At 42.9% G+C, this 16,293-nt stretch overlaps 1 protein-coding gene across 7 annotated transcripts in view; it reads right to left on the minus strand.

The window, feature by feature from the left end:
• Positions 1-16,293, minus strand: part of DUT (deoxyuridine triphosphatase) — a 148,948-nt gene that overhangs the window by 68,345 nt on the left and 64,310 nt on the right. For 2 of the 7 annotated variants that reach the window (XR_009562996.2, XM_060294289.1), the window contains one exon: positions 11,938-12,167. The exons of 3 other annotated variants lie outside the window; for them this stretch is intronic. Coding sequence is in view for 3 of the 4 variants with exons in the window: in XM_060294289.1 (XP_060150272.1) it covers positions 12,107-12,167 (61 nt within the window). In the remaining variant the exon portion in view is untranslated. Of the gene's footprint in view, positions 1-11,937; positions 12,168-12,199; positions 13,074-16,293 lie in introns of those variants that run through there. 2 more of the 7 variants (XM_060294297.1, XM_060294286.1) reach the window with 1 other exon arrangement.

The following is a 16,293-nucleotide window of genomic DNA, read 5'->3' on the forward strand; positions in this document are numbered from 1 at the left end:
GTGCTGAGAGATGGATAATCCAAGGTCTTCCATTTTCATTGTCCACTATTGGGCTTTTCATTACCTAAGAGAAGTTGTAAATTCCTGGAATCTTGTATTATGTATCTTTTCCACAAAAGAAGTCCTAAAAGTTGGTAAGGGAGCATACAGTGGAGGTGGTGAAAGATCATTTCCATCAGAGGTGCTGGTGAAAGCTTCCTGGAGATGTGGCAGCCAAGCTGGGCTTTTGCATAGAGAGAATACCCTGCGTACAGGCACTGAAGTGGGCAAGGACAGGGTGGGCAGCAATGCCAGCTGGCACGGACAGTGTGTAGGGAAGTAGAGCCCTGAGGTTGTGGTCTGGAAGGGCTAGAATGCTCATCTAGAGTAATTTGGAATACAGTGGGTTGTTTTGGGAATACTCGGAATATTAATCCAGCAGGATTGCACAGGACCATTGAGAAGTTGAAAGACTGAGGTGGTGGAATAAATCAGGAAGCCTCTGGCTTCCCTTTTTTCATTGCTCATTTGCGATCATTTGGCTAATGCCCCCCTATCTCACTGGGCATTTAGGCATGAGGGCAAGGGCTTCTGTCTCAGTCATTTGTTGAAAGAATGAAATTCTGTTGGAGTCCAGGCAGGAGGCCTCAGTAAGGTAATTATTTGGGGAGTGGAAGGGAGGGAATGGATTCAGGAGCACCAGTGAGGTGAGAGGTCCTTCCCCTTGCTCTGCTGTTCTGTTGCATGACCTAGGGAGAGTCAACTCTCTCCTCGTCTCTGTTTTTTCACCTTTACCTGGTTCCCTACACGTGAACACTGAGGAGATAGGATTATAGAAGAGGTTATGGACGACTGAAAGTAAAAGGGCTTGTATAAGAGCTTGTTAAAGGAAAAGTGAAGCGAGCGTGACTGGGATCTCAAAGTTTTGGGGCTGGGTGACATCTTCAGGTGGTGGGTGTCGTGGCGGCTGTGGAATGCAGAGCCCTGTGGGGAAGCGGGAGACGTGAAAACAAATACCCGATTCCATCATGTATATTGGAAGTGAGTGACTATAGAAGGTGGTTTTGCTTTGGTGGCTGGAAAAAACAGTTACATATAAGAAATAAAACAGTTTTAAGCTTATAAAAGGCCACCGGGGCAAAAGGACATAGGGGATCCAGTGCAGCAAGAGGAGGCAGCAGCTTCAGTGGTGGATCTGGGTGAATAGGTGAGCCCTTCTATGCTTTAGCTGGTACATCTGTAAAAGGAAATTATATGGTTCTTCCTGAAAGCTGCCCTGATGACTTCCCATACCCACCTACTTCCCTATCTCCCTCCTCTGAGCCAACGCTCTCTGCTCCCAGCTCTCAGGTGCCATAAGAATTGTTGCCTGGAATGGCCCAGCCCAAGTCTCTGTCTAGTTTTCTTATTTCTTTAGAGATACAGAAAGGGTCCAGGCAAGAATATGGATCCCAGGTCTTGCAAACTGCAGTGACTAATGTGGTACCTCCACCCCAATGTGACTTAAGTGATGCGAATCCCCTTTTGAGAGCATTGACACAGGATCCTGTGCTCCAAGGTTGAAAAGTCCTACAGCTGAACCCCAGGCCGAGGTCTTGTACATCTGGAAAGTACTTTCCAACTCGCAAAGTCCTGTCATGTGGGCATGATCTCTCCCAGACTGAGGAAGGTAAACAACCCTATGAGCCCATGTTCTGGCTGCTGTGTGCTCCAAGGGAGGGGAGGCCTTCCTGACCACATGAGGTGCCCCACACCCTCTCTACTCCCTTTCCCACAGCCTTTCAACCCTCAGAGAGGGCTGGAGGAGATGAGCTAGTGCTCAAGGCTCCCAAATCCGGGTGAGCTCTGGTTCACCCACTCTGTCTCCCAACCACAGCCAGCTAAGAGGAAGGATGCTCCCAGCTCGGATCTGTGACTGGAACCAGAGAGTCTCTGGAGGCCAAGAAAATTGGGTCAGACTTCTGTGCTGGGATGGGAGATTCCTTGGAGTGACTGGGTATGTGTCAGCCGCTAAATGATTCCACTCTCTTCTCTCAGCTCCTAAGCCACCGCCCTCCCCTTAGGGAGCTCCAGTTGCCAAGGAGCACTGCCTTGCCCTGTGGCTGCTGCAGCACGCATGCTTAATAATAATGAACATCATTTATGGGGCCCTTAACATGTGCCAGGCAGCATGCTCACCACTTTACAGATGGGACCAGCTTGCCAGCTTGGGACATGAAATGAAATCACATTCTCTCAAACTCAAACATTAAATGCCCCTGCATCCGCATTATGTCTGTGCAGGAGCTCCAAGGCCCTGAGAAGAATTCTTCTGTCCAAAGGTCAGTCCAGATTAGTACGGCCTTAAGGCATTAAACCCAAACCTCGCCTAGTCTGCCAAGGAACCTCATTCTTTTGGGCTGCGGTTGCCACTGCTAGCGGCCACTATTGAGATTCCACAAAATTCCCTCAAATCAATGACCCGGCATCTGAGGTGGCCACTTCCCATTTCAGGGGCCAGACCCCTTCAAACAGGCGTTTCCAGCAATGGTAACAAGTCCAAAATCACTGTGCATGTTAGAACATGCACCTGCTAAGGTCCACTGTCCTTTGTCTATGTCACCTCAACTTAGGAACTATTAGGCAACAAACAAGTGCCAGGGCACAGCTCCGAATTTTATACACAGCATTCTGGGCTTACACACACAGTTACTCTTCCCAGCTCAGCTTCCCGTCATGCTTCCTATTAAGCTATTGATATCATCCCTTAAATACTGAAGAAGGGACCACCTCTCCATATGTAACATCAACCCTATTTCCTGTCCAGTAGGACTAGCCTATTTTTCAGGGAATCACCAACCTTATTATTTGTGGGTTATCTTTTTATAAATTCCCACACCCCCTTTGCATCCTTAGCTCCATTTTACAAATGAGGAGACAGGTAGATTGATGTGAAGGAACTTTTGCAAGGCCACCCAGCTAATAAGGGGTAGAACTGGGATTTAAACTCACCCCTGGTTCACAACACAGCACTGTTCCATCTTACTGACGTGTTCTTGGCTGGGACGTCCATCCAGCTCAAAGTCAAGAGAAGAGGCTCCTTAAGTAGGTAAATGTGTTTCTCTGTGGAGCCCCTGGACCTGGGGGAGATCATGTGGAGGTAGCCCAGCTGAAAGCCCTTATCTGAACTCCACTGGAGGAGACGGACCCTCCAGTGGCTTGTGAGTAGCCAGACATGTCATGCTGCACGTGGGGTGTGGTGGTTGAGCACACATGTTGATGTTGAACTGTGGCCTGGCCCGGCACTTTTATTAGACCAACGACCTAGGCTCAGAAGACCCGGGAGGGTAAATGGGAGAGAATCTAAAGGCATTTGTGCCAGCCATGAGCCTCAGTCCATTCCTAGGCTGGCTTTTGGCCTCCAACTCAGCACTAGCCTCCTTGGCCATAACTGTCTCTGCACTGAGCCTGAGGATTTTTGGACAGAAACCATGGGAAGAAGGGCTTTATTTGGTCTCACTTACAGTTATTTGGATATATAAACTTGACTTTTCAAGTATCACGCCTGATCACCCTCTTCTATCCCAATAAAGGCCCACAGTGAAACATAATGTGCTCCAAACAAGAAGTTCAGATGGAAAATATTTGAACAGAAGTTATATTTGAGTCCCAGACAAGAGCCAAGTAGCTGATGGTGAAATCAGAGATCGAGACTATGGATGGGTACAGAGGAGAGAAGGAGCAGGTGCCTCTGAGAGAGACCCATAGTCTAGGGTGAGGGTGGAGGAATGTTAACCGGAAGTAAGTGGCGAACCGCCAAGCCAAAGCAACTACAGGATCCAAAGCTGCCTGTATGACCTGTCCATAAGGAATGTTGCCAAGAATGAGCCCAGCAGGGAAGAGAGGAGTTGAAGATTCACCAGCATCTTGCTTAGCAGCCAACAACTGGGGGTGAAGTGGCACCAGCAGCGCATTCCGGGCTCTACCTCTTGAGTAACTCAGATGGGGGTGTTTCTGTCCCTTAGATCCGGGAACAAGAGGCTTGAATCCTATCCCCACCCTCACCCCTACTTAGATTTTGGAAATTCAACACTCTCCCTCGGATTTCTATGAATTCCTAAGGACTTATATTATCACTGTATCCTCTGCTACTTAAGCTTCTACTTTCCAGAATGTTGTGTCTGTTGTGCATCATATTGACCCAGATATCAAACACAGTGACCTCCCTCCAATTTCTGCACACCTGTGCCCTCTCCCCTACTTCCAAAGTAGACTTTAAAGGATTTTGGTTTGAGGGGAAATGGAGGAGAGGATTCATCGTGGTGATGTACAGCAATTGTTATAGATGACAGTGTTTTATTCTTATTATATCTGCTTGCTTTGCACTTTTTCATGGAGTGAACACTTTATTACTACATGTGCCAAAATATGATATCTCTTTCATGACCTTGGGTGAATGGATTTCATAGTATAAGCATCAGATAATAACCATGAGTATAGCTCACATTTATTGAGAATGTACCATGTGCCAGGCACTATCAAGAAATTTATAAGGAATAATTCATTTTATCCAAACAACCATCATCATTTTAGAGGACAGGAAACTCTCTATTAACAGACTGAGTGGTAAAGTAACTTCTCCAAGGGTACACAGCTAATAAATAACAGGAGTGGGATTTAAGCTCAGGCATTCTGACTCCAGACCTTCACTTCCCACTAGTACCTGCCTTGATCCCCTATCTGGAGCCCAACATCACCAGAGAGAGTGAAGAAGAGCTACATGAGTACCTGGACTATCTGTGTGAGAAGCAGAAGGTGGAGGAAGGGGAGAGGAGATGAGAGAGACTGAGAGGTTATTAAATGGTCAACAGAATCTGGGTATTGAGAGAGAATGATCTATTTCATGAAGAGGCTGATTTTCTCCTAGAGTCATAGACTCTGGACCTGGATCAGAGCAAAGCTCAGAAAAGAAAAGCTCTAGTAGATAGGGAAGGTACCCTCAGCCCAAACCTGGAGAAACAGGGCATGAGAACTTAGCTGAGGACTCAGGTTTCCTGGAGGCTGTGCAGGAGGTTCTGTCTCTGTTGCATACTGCAGATACAAGAAGGTTCTTGGTTATCTGCCACTGATAATAGAATAGTGGCAAATAGGTAGGAAAAGCAGCAAAAGAGAGGTCTTCCTCTGGAGTCTGAAGATCTCTAAGTGTGCTTTGCTATTGATCTTTAGCTTCTAATCTTTTTAATTTAAAAAAACACTTTTAATTTTATTCTCTAGAAACTTTTTTCCAATTGTGTAAATGATATATTCTCACTGTGGAAAATTTGAAAAAAGGTATAAAGAAGAAAATGGTAATCTCTCTGAGACTCATCTCTACGGGAATTAATCTTATAATAAAGGTCACACTGTAGATCAACAGAGAAAAACATATTTTTCCACAAATGGTGATGGGATAATCAGATGTCCATTTGGCAAGAGAAATGGAATCTTTTCTTTTGAAAGATCTCTTTCACCATCATCATCATCAAAAAATTTCTGGGTGGCCTAAAGATCTAAATCTAAGCTACATAAGTCATAGAAATATATATATATATACACACATATGAAATATATGTAAGAAATGTATATATATACATATATATGAAATTTATATGAAATATCCAGAATAGGAAAATCTATAGAGATAGAAAGTAGATTATATAGTAGTTGACTTGGGCTGGGGGAATGTGGGGGACCTGGGAGTGACAGCTAAGTGCTGCAGTGTTTCTTTTTAGGGTAGTGAAAATATTCTAAAATTGATTGTGGGAATGGATGCACAATTATGGGACTATACTGAAAGCCATTAAACTGTATACCTTAAATGGGAGGAATGACATGGCATGCTCAAAAAGTTCTGAATGAAGAGAGTTTAACACAGGATTGTTTATAGAGGTGTGAGCAGGGTTAAAGGAACCACTAGGATGGCAAACCACCGGGGACTAACAATGGGAGGTCTTTACACTGCTGGGCCTGAAATAGCAGGAGGAGGAAAGAGTCTTACCAGAGCCTTGTGAGAGCTAGAACTGAAGAAATGCAGTGCAGCTGCTTCCAGAACGGTGGGAAGGCAGAGAGGAAGTCGGGGGAATTCATACTCCAAGCATTGTCCTTCTCACCCTCCAGGCTCATGCTGCTGCCTCCCATTGGCCAAATGTAAATAAAAGCTGGAGGCCAGGCAGTCTGGTGATATAGTTCTTTTTTTTTTTTTTTTAATGCGGTACACGGGCCTCTCACTGTTGGTGGCCTCTCCCATTGTAGAGCGCAGGCTCTGGACGTGCAGGCTCAGTGGCCATGGCTCACGGGCCCAGCCGCTCCATGGCATGTGGGATCTTCCCGGACTGGGGCACGAACCCGTGTCCCCTACATCGGCAGGCGGACTCCCAACCACTGCGCCACAGGGAAGCCCGATATAGTTCTTAAAAAGACACAGAGCAAGGCAGAGAAAAATGAAGAATGGATCAGGATGAGAAGGTAGAGACAGAATAAAACCAGCACCTCCCACGACCAGCAAGTGCACTCAGAGGTTTTAAACAGTAAAGAAGCTCAATACACTGTGTACAGTATGCGTGTACAAGGATGGTGGTAGCACCATTGCGTGTAGTAGACCCAAACTGGAGATGACCCAAATGCCCATTCATGCTAAAATGGACAAGTGAGCTGTGCTGTGTCTATTCACACAAAGGAACACTGAAGCAATGAAGTGATGAACTCCACACACATAACGTGGAGCAAAAGAAACACGAAAAGTATGATTCCATGTATATAGAGTTCAAAATTGTCAAAGCTAATTTATATTGCTTGGGAATACAAACAGGACATATATGTAATGATTATCATAAAGGTCAGGATAGTGTTTTTTTCTAGGGAAGAGAGAGGATTATTTATGATAAATGCTGTACAAGGGGAGGAGGTTGGGGAGAGGAAGTCCTTTGGGTGCTGTCAGTGTTCTAGTCCTTGATCTGGCTGTGGTTGCACAGATGTTTGCTTGATACATATTCACTAAAAATATATTTTATCTGCATAGTTATAATTCAGTTAACAAAAAGGAAAACACTGTGGTATAATTTTCACATATTTTCTGGGCATATACATATACATATATACACACACACATATGTAAAATATTTAACATTTCTGCACTTGCAACTTTTCTCACTAAACAACAATAGAACATAAAGCTTTTATGAAATCCATAAAAACTCTTTTCCAAGTTAATGTTAAGGCTATATAATATTGCCAAATAATATATATTATAAATACCTAACTATTCCTGATTGAGAACATCTACATTGTATCAGTACTCTCTCATTTATGACACTTCTTACCTCTTCTAATGAGTAGCTATTTTAAGAATTCTAACCCATACTTTCATACCTTGGCTTCATTTATGCAATGGGAGAAAAATGAAAAGAGTCTTAATTAAAGCTCCAACTGACCCCCAGTCTGGGTATGTCTCCCTAGATTAGCCCTTGTCACCCTTTCCACTTGTCCTTCATGCCATTTATGATCATTGTAAATATTGTAATTAGTTATCGGTTTACTTAGTTTTTAATTTCTATCTCCCCTACTGGAAACTCCGTGAGGGCAGAGACCACATCTACTCTGTTGACGTCTGTCCTTAGAGCCAGCATAGAACCTGCCTGGCATAAAGAAGATGTTCAATAAATATTTGTCAAAAGAATGAGTGAATACATGAATGACCAAATTACTTTGTATCCAGTCTATCTGTCCTGTCCATCTTTGAAAATGAGTCCATTTCCTCCAGATAATAGCCTCACAAAATAGAGATACCACTGGGTGTCCAGCAGAGGCCACATGACCAACTGGGAAGGATGAGGGTGTGGACAGAATCCCTTCACTGTTTGTGATTTGGAATAGAGGTCTCTAAGATCTTTTGCCAAATCCTGGTATCTAAGGTCCTTTCCCAAATCCTGGGATCAGTCACCTTGTCAGAGCCAGGACTCAAGACAGGAAGAGTAGAACTTTGTATCTGAACAGAAAGAAGTTGTTTAAAACTAACTGATGAGTTACTGGAAGCCATTTTCTTACTGAAAAAAAAAAAAAAGAAAAACAAAAAAGGAATTTTTTGGAAACTAATTGCACAAGTAAATGAGTGTCAAGGGAATGACAAAAAATGGAATCTAAATGTCCTAGGGGCAAAAAAAAAAGTATTACTAAAATTTGGCAATGCTTAAATAAAAGATGCATTTTCTTTTATTTATTATTTTTTTTGCGGTACGTGGGCCTCTCACTGTTGTGGCCTCTTCCTGTTGCGGAGCACAGGCTCCAGACGCACAGGCTCTGCAGCCATGGCTCACGGGCCCAGCCACTCTGCAGCATGGGGGATCTTCCCGGACCGGGGCACGAACCTGTGTCCCCTGCATCGGCAGGCGGACTCTCAACCACTGCACCACCAGGGAAGCCCAAGATGCATTTTTTAAATCATTTGTCTCATAAAACTAGGCCAGTAACTGTCCATGGCTCATGCTCTTCTTACACTCTGAGTTGAGAAGTATTCAAAAAACTGAGTTTTTCCCCATTTGTTGGAATTAGGGACAACTGACATTTCTTATTAGAATGTAAAACAGTGAAACATAGTTCACATATGTTACATAAAATTGTTTTTTTAAAGAGATTTCCTCTGGAAAGAGACAGAATGGAATTTTCAATGGAAAATTGAAAATTCCCCAATATCAAGATGAGTCAGCAAATAACTTCCTGACAGCAACCTGGGAACCCTGCTGAACAGACAGACCTACTTTAATGGGAAATCAGCTCTATTTCCTGGCTTGCAGGAACTATTGTTATTTGCAGACATTTTAGGTGATATGTCTATGTCTTTGCCTGCTGAAATTTATTAGGAACAGAGCATGATATTCCCAGGACAATATTTACCCACAGGAAAGGATTTGTATTCAGTGGAATGTGATTACATCAGTCCTCTTCATTCCACCCAACCTTTCGGTCCTTGCATTCCCACAGGGTGCAAGCTGTTTGGTGCAGCTGCCAGCTTTTAATTAGAAATTCTCATATTTGCAGAGAAGTCATCGATACCTGGCTTCCTGTTTACACCTCCCCTAATACTGCCCCCAGAAAAAATATTAATTTCCCTCTTGCTCTAAAGGAAAATGCTTTTGCCAAGCATTCTTAATCTTTAGTGATGTGTTTACTCAAAGGGATGTGGGGAAGGCAAAGAGGAGAAAATAGAGGAGAAGCAATCATGAGTTCCCTCCTTTGAGCTCTGGTCATCCAAATAATGTTGCCGTTTCCTGGTGCTCTATCTGGTGCCCTCTTATTTCTGAGATGACACCGTCCACTATGTAAATTACCCATCTATTCTTAACTGGTAGAATTAATGCCTTCTATTCCCAATGGGGTTGGCCTAAGAGACTGAATACTTGAGTTTCTAGGTCCTCAGGCAATGACACCAATCTGTTTAGTAGGTCCTTATGTTCCTCCTAACTCTGAATCCATGTGGTTGTCTCAAATTTCATTCAGCTCAAAATTAAGTTTTCCTACAAAAATGACATAAATGGGGGGCAATACCTAGTTCTCTGCAGTGAGAACAGGACCAGATGGAGTTGAAAAGATGACTGTTTTCCCCTCTCACAAGCCCAGGCTTAACCAGCCACAGACACACTTTCAAATGTATTGGTCACCTTTCATTTGCCCTCTCTTGTTCTGGGAATAGCAATTGTCCTCTCTCTGGGAAACAACCTCAACACTTCTCTAATCAAGTAGATCTTACTGGGGCAGAAAGGCTTGCTCCACCTGAGAGTCTGCCCAAGGTTCTTATACCCTGAGAAGTTGTCATATTTCTCTAGCAGGATGTCCAGTGAAGCATAACTTAAAAACATTTTTATGTATTTAAAATCTTATGTAAGTTGAATACATTTTACTGTATTTACATGCATACAGCTTTTGTGCCAAGTTGGTGCAGAAAATCACTCTGGGAAAGATTATCTTTGATGTTTCCCTGTAACACTTGAGTGGTCTCAGTTGAGCAGTCTTGGATGCTCTCCGGGGAGAAGGGTATGCTCATACACTCCAGTCTCAGAACCATAGGGATGCTTGTGGAGTTCAGCAGAATTAAAACCCTTCCAATGAATCAAGATGACCCTGATGGAGGTTCACTGGGGTATGAAGAGCCCCAAAGAGGACCTCCTTATGCAGGAAGGAGGAGTCTGGATCAGTGCACAGGGATACTGTTTGGTGGGAAAAGCTAGTTCCAGGAGCACAGCTGATGTTACAATCTTACTTGTTCATCTCAGAGCAGCCAAGCTGGTGAGGTTGCTGTGTTTGGGAAGCAATTGCTGATCCTTGGCATATAACCAAAGACAGCCTAAACCTTGGAGCCCAGTGGTGAGGTGTATTCAGAGCCAGTACAGGGCTCACGAGTTCTCACCACAGTGGACAAGAATGCAATGGATTCTACTATCTACACCAGGACATTAGCAGCACAAATATTCTGGAGCTTAAAAGCTGGATCAGGGGCTTCCCTGGTGGCGCAGTGGTTGAGAGTCCGCCTGCTGATGCAGGGGACACGGGTTCGTGCCCCGGTCCGGGGGGATCCCGCATGCCGCGGAGCGGCTGGGGCTGTGGGCCATGGCCGCTGGGCCTGCGCGTCCAGAGCCCATGCTCCGTGACGGGAGAGGCCACAGCGGTGAGAGGCCCGCGTACCACAAAAAAAAAAAAAAAAAAAGCTGGATCAACTATTCAGACTGAACAAGACCCTCAGGTTTCTGTACAATTCAAGTTGTGGGCAAAGTCTTCAAGAGGAAACACCAAATTTCCTGCTGATATGGGCAGGTGGAAAAGGTTGTCCAACAATTAATTGGAACAAATAAAAATGTTCCTATTAGGGGCCAGATATGTACCGAAATTGGTTAAATGAGTCATGCTAGTGACATTTTTCATACTTACCTCTATACCCAACTATTCACTCAAAAGATCCTTAAAAAACAACAACAACAACTTACTCTCTGTCAATGGTATAAGAATTAGAAAAGAGAGGGTGCCTTTATATATGAATGTTTATCAGTTGGGAGGTAGTTGCAGCAGAACACTGAATGCATGTAACTTGAAAGTGTTTATACAGCCCCCTCCACCACCACGTGATCAGGTATTTAACTGTGTCTGTTACTTTGGGGTTAAGACTGAGTCAGCTCCATTTCTATGTCAGTGGAGACATATTCTATATATGAACAACCGAGACCTAAGAGAACAAACACCTGAAATCAAAACTTAACACTTTATGCATGGTTTTAGCAGAGTGGTTTATGAGCATAAACCCTAAAACTAAACTGTTTTGGTTCAAATCCCAGCTTGACCACTTACTAGCTGTGTGACTTTGGGAGAGTTACTTAAATTTTCAGTGCCTCTCCTACTCATAAAATAGAAATAATAATAGTACCCATTTCATAGGCATGTAGAAAAATTAAATGAATGAAACATATAAGATTCTCAGAACAGTGCCTGACACACAGCAAACACTCAATAAAGATTAGCCAGTATTATTACTATCAAACATATTTGCTGACACAAAATAAATAATTGTATTGTGGTTAGTAATAATAGCAAGAGCAGATATATATCATGTTTGCTGTCCCCCCGCCCCTGCAAACAAAATCCTCCTTATTCTGGTAACAACGTTTTTTTTTCTTTTGTGGAAAATATTAGTTAAGGAAAGGACACTTAGCCAAGTCCATCTAACGAGACTCAGCCCAGCGAGTTTGTTGTCATTTTGGGGATAGGGAGGGTCTCTATTAGAATTATTAGTTGGGAGGATGGTATAAGACAGACTGCAAAGAGCTGCATCTGAGAGGCCTACCTACAAGTGAAGGTATCAGTGTATTTGGTATCTAACATCAGTTGCATTAGGTATCTATTGCTGCATTAAAAATTAAAACTCAGAACTTAGCAGCTTAACACAACACATTATCTTACACAGTTTCTGAGGATCAGGCATGCAGGAGTGGCTTAGCTGGGCAGCTCTGGCTCAGGATCTCTCATGCAGTTAAATTGTCGCTAGGGGCTGCAGTCAACCAAAGGCTTGGCTGGGGCTGGAGGATCCACTTCCAGAATGGCACACTCATGTGGCTGTTGTCAGGAGACTTCAATTCATTACCAGGTGGGCCTCTCCACAATGCTGTCCACAACATGGCAGCTGGCTTCCCCTAGCGTGAATGGTTGGAGAAAGGGGGAGAAAGAGACAGACCGACAGACAAAGACACTAAGAGGGAAACCACTTATGTGTCTTTTATGACCTAAATTTGGAAGCAACATACTATCTCTTCTGCCATATTCTATTGGTCACACAGACCAACTCTGGTACAGTGTGGGAGGGAAACACACAAGCATATAACCAGAAGGCAGAGATCACTGGGGGCCATCTGAGAGACTAGCTACCACAATAACAGAATCAAGAGAGGGAAGGGGAGACTGAGTCTTATTGACACTGCTTGAGTCCCTAGAATATCCATGCCTTTTATGAATCAATAAATACCTTTCTGTACTTGAGTTCTGGGCTACCAAAATGTTCTTGACTAGTACAGTTGCTAACGTTTATTGATCACATTCTCAATGACATGGAGTGCCTTGCCGTGGATTACTTCATTTAACCCTCATGACAACTCTGTGAGATAGGGACTATTATTATTATTATCTTATTGAGGTATATTTGACATACGATATTAGGTTAGCTTCAGGTGAAAAACATAGTTTTCTGACAATCAAACACATTATGAAATGATCACTATGACAAATAGGGAGTATTATTTTTAATCTTCTTATCCCAGATGAAAAAAGGGAGACTGAGAGAAGTTACATGGTTTGGCAAAAAGTCATGCAGCTGGTAAGTGGTAGATGCAAGTTTCAAATCCAGATGATTCTACTCTCAAACCTGCTCCTTTGCCACATAAAAGATTACTCTTCGTGCATTTCTCCTCTTGATTCAGTTTGAGATCTTTTCCCTGTGAGATGAGCTCTGAGCTTGGTTTCTGCTGTGGAGTGGCTCACACACAAGCTTGAGACTGGGCTCACACCCACTGAGAACGGGGTCCATTGCCCAGGACAAAAGCTGTCTGGATCACAGGAGAGAAAATGTTACTCTGCTAAACCATTCCCACTGTGGCAACCGTGGTGCATATTCAACAGAGAGCAGGGCCAGCCAGTCATCCATCACCAACCCAAAAGTTGCCTTCAGTTTCTGATCCCAGTAATTGAGGACATGTGTTACTCTGCAAACAGTACTGATGGGAAATGGCTGATAGTTCTTCCCCTCTGAGCTTGGGAAATGAGAGGGAAGAGGAGGAGGGAAGGAAGGAGGCTGTACATTTTCATTTTCTTATGTTAACAACTCTAAAAGATTAAGGGTAGGAAGAGAATGGCAATAGAATATAAAAATGCTTTGTGTAAGGTTCACATTGACTCGCACTGTTAACTCCACTGTGGTTTATTAGTTCATGGGAAAAAATGACAGAAAGGAATAAAAACCTGACTATGAATCCAGTATCAACAATTCGCAGCCATAGTAACAAAGAAAGTGCAACTCATGAATCGAAAAAAGAAAAAGCAAGTGTGTGTATGAGTGTGTCATCGGGAGGATGTCAGGAAATGGTTACTGAGTGAAGAAAGCAGTTAACCCCTGGTGGCTAAGAGGGCGGCTCTGGATCGCCCGAGTACACACTGTGGCTGACATGTACATCAGGAGTTGGCAGAGAAGTTCTAATTCCTATTTGATAGACTTTCTAACTCAGCTGTAAAAATTCACTCAAGGATAAAATGACGTAAAAAAGGCTCTGCCTAACAAGAATTTCTTGGTTTTTTTTTTTTTTTTTTTTTGGTTTAAATCAAATTTGGTTTGAATTAGTTCAGCCCAGCTTCATTACAGGAAGACAATAGGGTGTGTGGCTTTTCATGTGTTTCCACAGCTAGCTCTGGAATGACTTGGAGCTGCCTTGTGAATACAATTGTGGATAAAGTACAGCATCTCAGAGTTCAGAACCACACCCCATCCTCTTCACCTTTGGGATATGTCATCCGTTTCTTATTTGGGTAGCCAGATGCCAGCAATGCATTGCTCCAGGACCCTGAAAGGGAGTCAAGCAAGTGCTAGCGGTTTTGGAGGTCTGGGAGCAATCACCCACATGGGAGTTGTGGGCAACTTAGGAACCATCCAATTATCAAATTTGGGGCTGGAAGCATCTCATTGGTCATCTAGTCCAATGAGCCATACGATGCTTGAATTTTCCTTTTCCCCTAAACTTTGTGCCATGCTCAGACCCCACCCTTGGGAAGGAACTCTTCTCACCTTGGGGCAATCCGTATAGTTTTGACTGCAAAAGACTCAAATTGAGTAGACATCTTTCTCCCTGTAAATTACCACTCACAGCCCCGTAAAGCAAGTCAAATATTCATACATTTGAGGATGAATGGATATTTTTTCCTCAGAGGACTTCTCCAGTCTAACCATAAAGAGTTCTTGATCATCCTGCATTTAGCTCTTCTGAACACCTCCAGGGGACCTCCTAAAGTATAGTCCCTCAAACGAGCACAATACCCAATGAATAGTCAGACTGTCCAGGGAAGGGGAGTAACACCATTATTAGATCCATCATTCTGAGATTTTACTTTTGTTTACGTAGCCTCATATTTAAATGTTTCTAACAGCTTTATGGTATTCTGGACTCAATGAATTTACTTCCCACTAAAATGTATGTGATAGGCAAATTAATAATACTTCTGATCATTAATCACCAATTCTGCTGTACTCCCCAGGCACATGGGAGGAGCACATGTCCCAACGCCTTGAAATTACCTGTGGTCATGTGACCAGCTTTGGCCAATGAAAAATGAGCAAAGGTCTCCTATGTCAATTCAGGGTAGAGGCATTTAAGTACTCATTCTCAACTTTCCAGCCCACTTTTCCCCATCACAGCAACTGTCAATGCATGTGTTGATTAGGAAGTGTCACGGATTGAATCAAGCTGGAATGTTGAGCCAACACATGGAGGACAGATGCACTGGTGCACTGCCTGGACAGATGCACTGGTGCACTGCCTGGACATGCACTGCCAACACATGGAGGACAGATGCACTGGTGCACTGCCTGGACATGCCAAATACTTTGCTTGAGTAAAAAAACTTTTGTTGCATTTTGTGCAAGATTTGGGGATTATTTGTTATTGCAGTATAAACTAAACTTTCCTGACTCAATGTATAAGTTTTTTTCATAAGTAGAATCAGATTTCCCACTCTACACATCTCTCTATACCACCTTTTTATATTTTAATATCAATATATTAATAGTGATATATTAATATTCTGATTCAGGGACTTATATTTGTTTTTCTCATAAAAATTAGTTTTAATCATGTTAGTCCAATGGACAGTTCTATTAAAAAGTTTTTTTGTATTTGATTCCATCAAACAAGGGTATTCACTCTTCCTACTACCTCCCTTGCATTTGAAACTCTGATAATAAATACTTCAGGACTGGAAAGAAGACATTTATGATGACTTACTTTTCTTAGCTCTCTATTCTCACAGTAATGTTCAGCCTTAATAAAGACAGTTCCAGGCTTTCTTAACTCAGCATAGAGGTTAAAAAAAAAAAAGTCCCTGGGGGACCAGTAATCACTGGAGTCTTAGTTTATTAGCTTGATAAGATCTCAGTAATGTAGGCAAGATATAACTATGGGAAAAGTATATAAATGATTCACTTTATTCAACTACAAAATCATTCTATTTTGAGTACTTTTGGGGGAATCTAATGATAAATAAGACTTTTACTATTCTCAAGGAGTCTAAAGCATAGACTTGTGAAAAATTTAGGCTGAAATCAGGTTGCTTACATTGAGAAAGAGCTCCAGCAAGATCACTGTGGCTGACACTGCTGGTTGTGCACCCAGTGGCCAACCCCCCCATTCCTTCCTCCTTTGGTTAACTCCAAGGTTAACCAAACCTTGACTTTTCTCAGGTATCAGGAGTACACAGGCCTTAGGAAATATAGGCCCCTTCCCCCCAGAGCAGTTATGGGAATTGTATTTTCTTTTGCCAGTCATTGGTCATGTAATACAATGGTCATGTAATACAGTTTTGGCCACTGAGATGAAGGTGGAGTCTGCAGAGAAGTATCTGAGAATTTTTTTTAATTTTTCTTAAAAAGGGACAGAGAGAAATAGTGTTCTCTCTTCCAGCCTTAAATATGAGTGTGTGAGAACATGGTTCCTTGAGCTTCCCCAGGCATCTCTCATCATTAGAGGATAAGCATGAGGGTAAAAACGAACAGAGTTAGCCAAG

This window comes from Globicephala melas, chromosome 2 (assembly GCF_963455315.2).
Source record: "Globicephala melas chromosome 2, mGloMel1.2, whole genome shotgun sequence".
Taxonomy (NCBI): Eukaryota; Metazoa; Chordata; class Mammalia; order Artiodactyla; family Delphinidae; genus Globicephala; species Globicephala melas.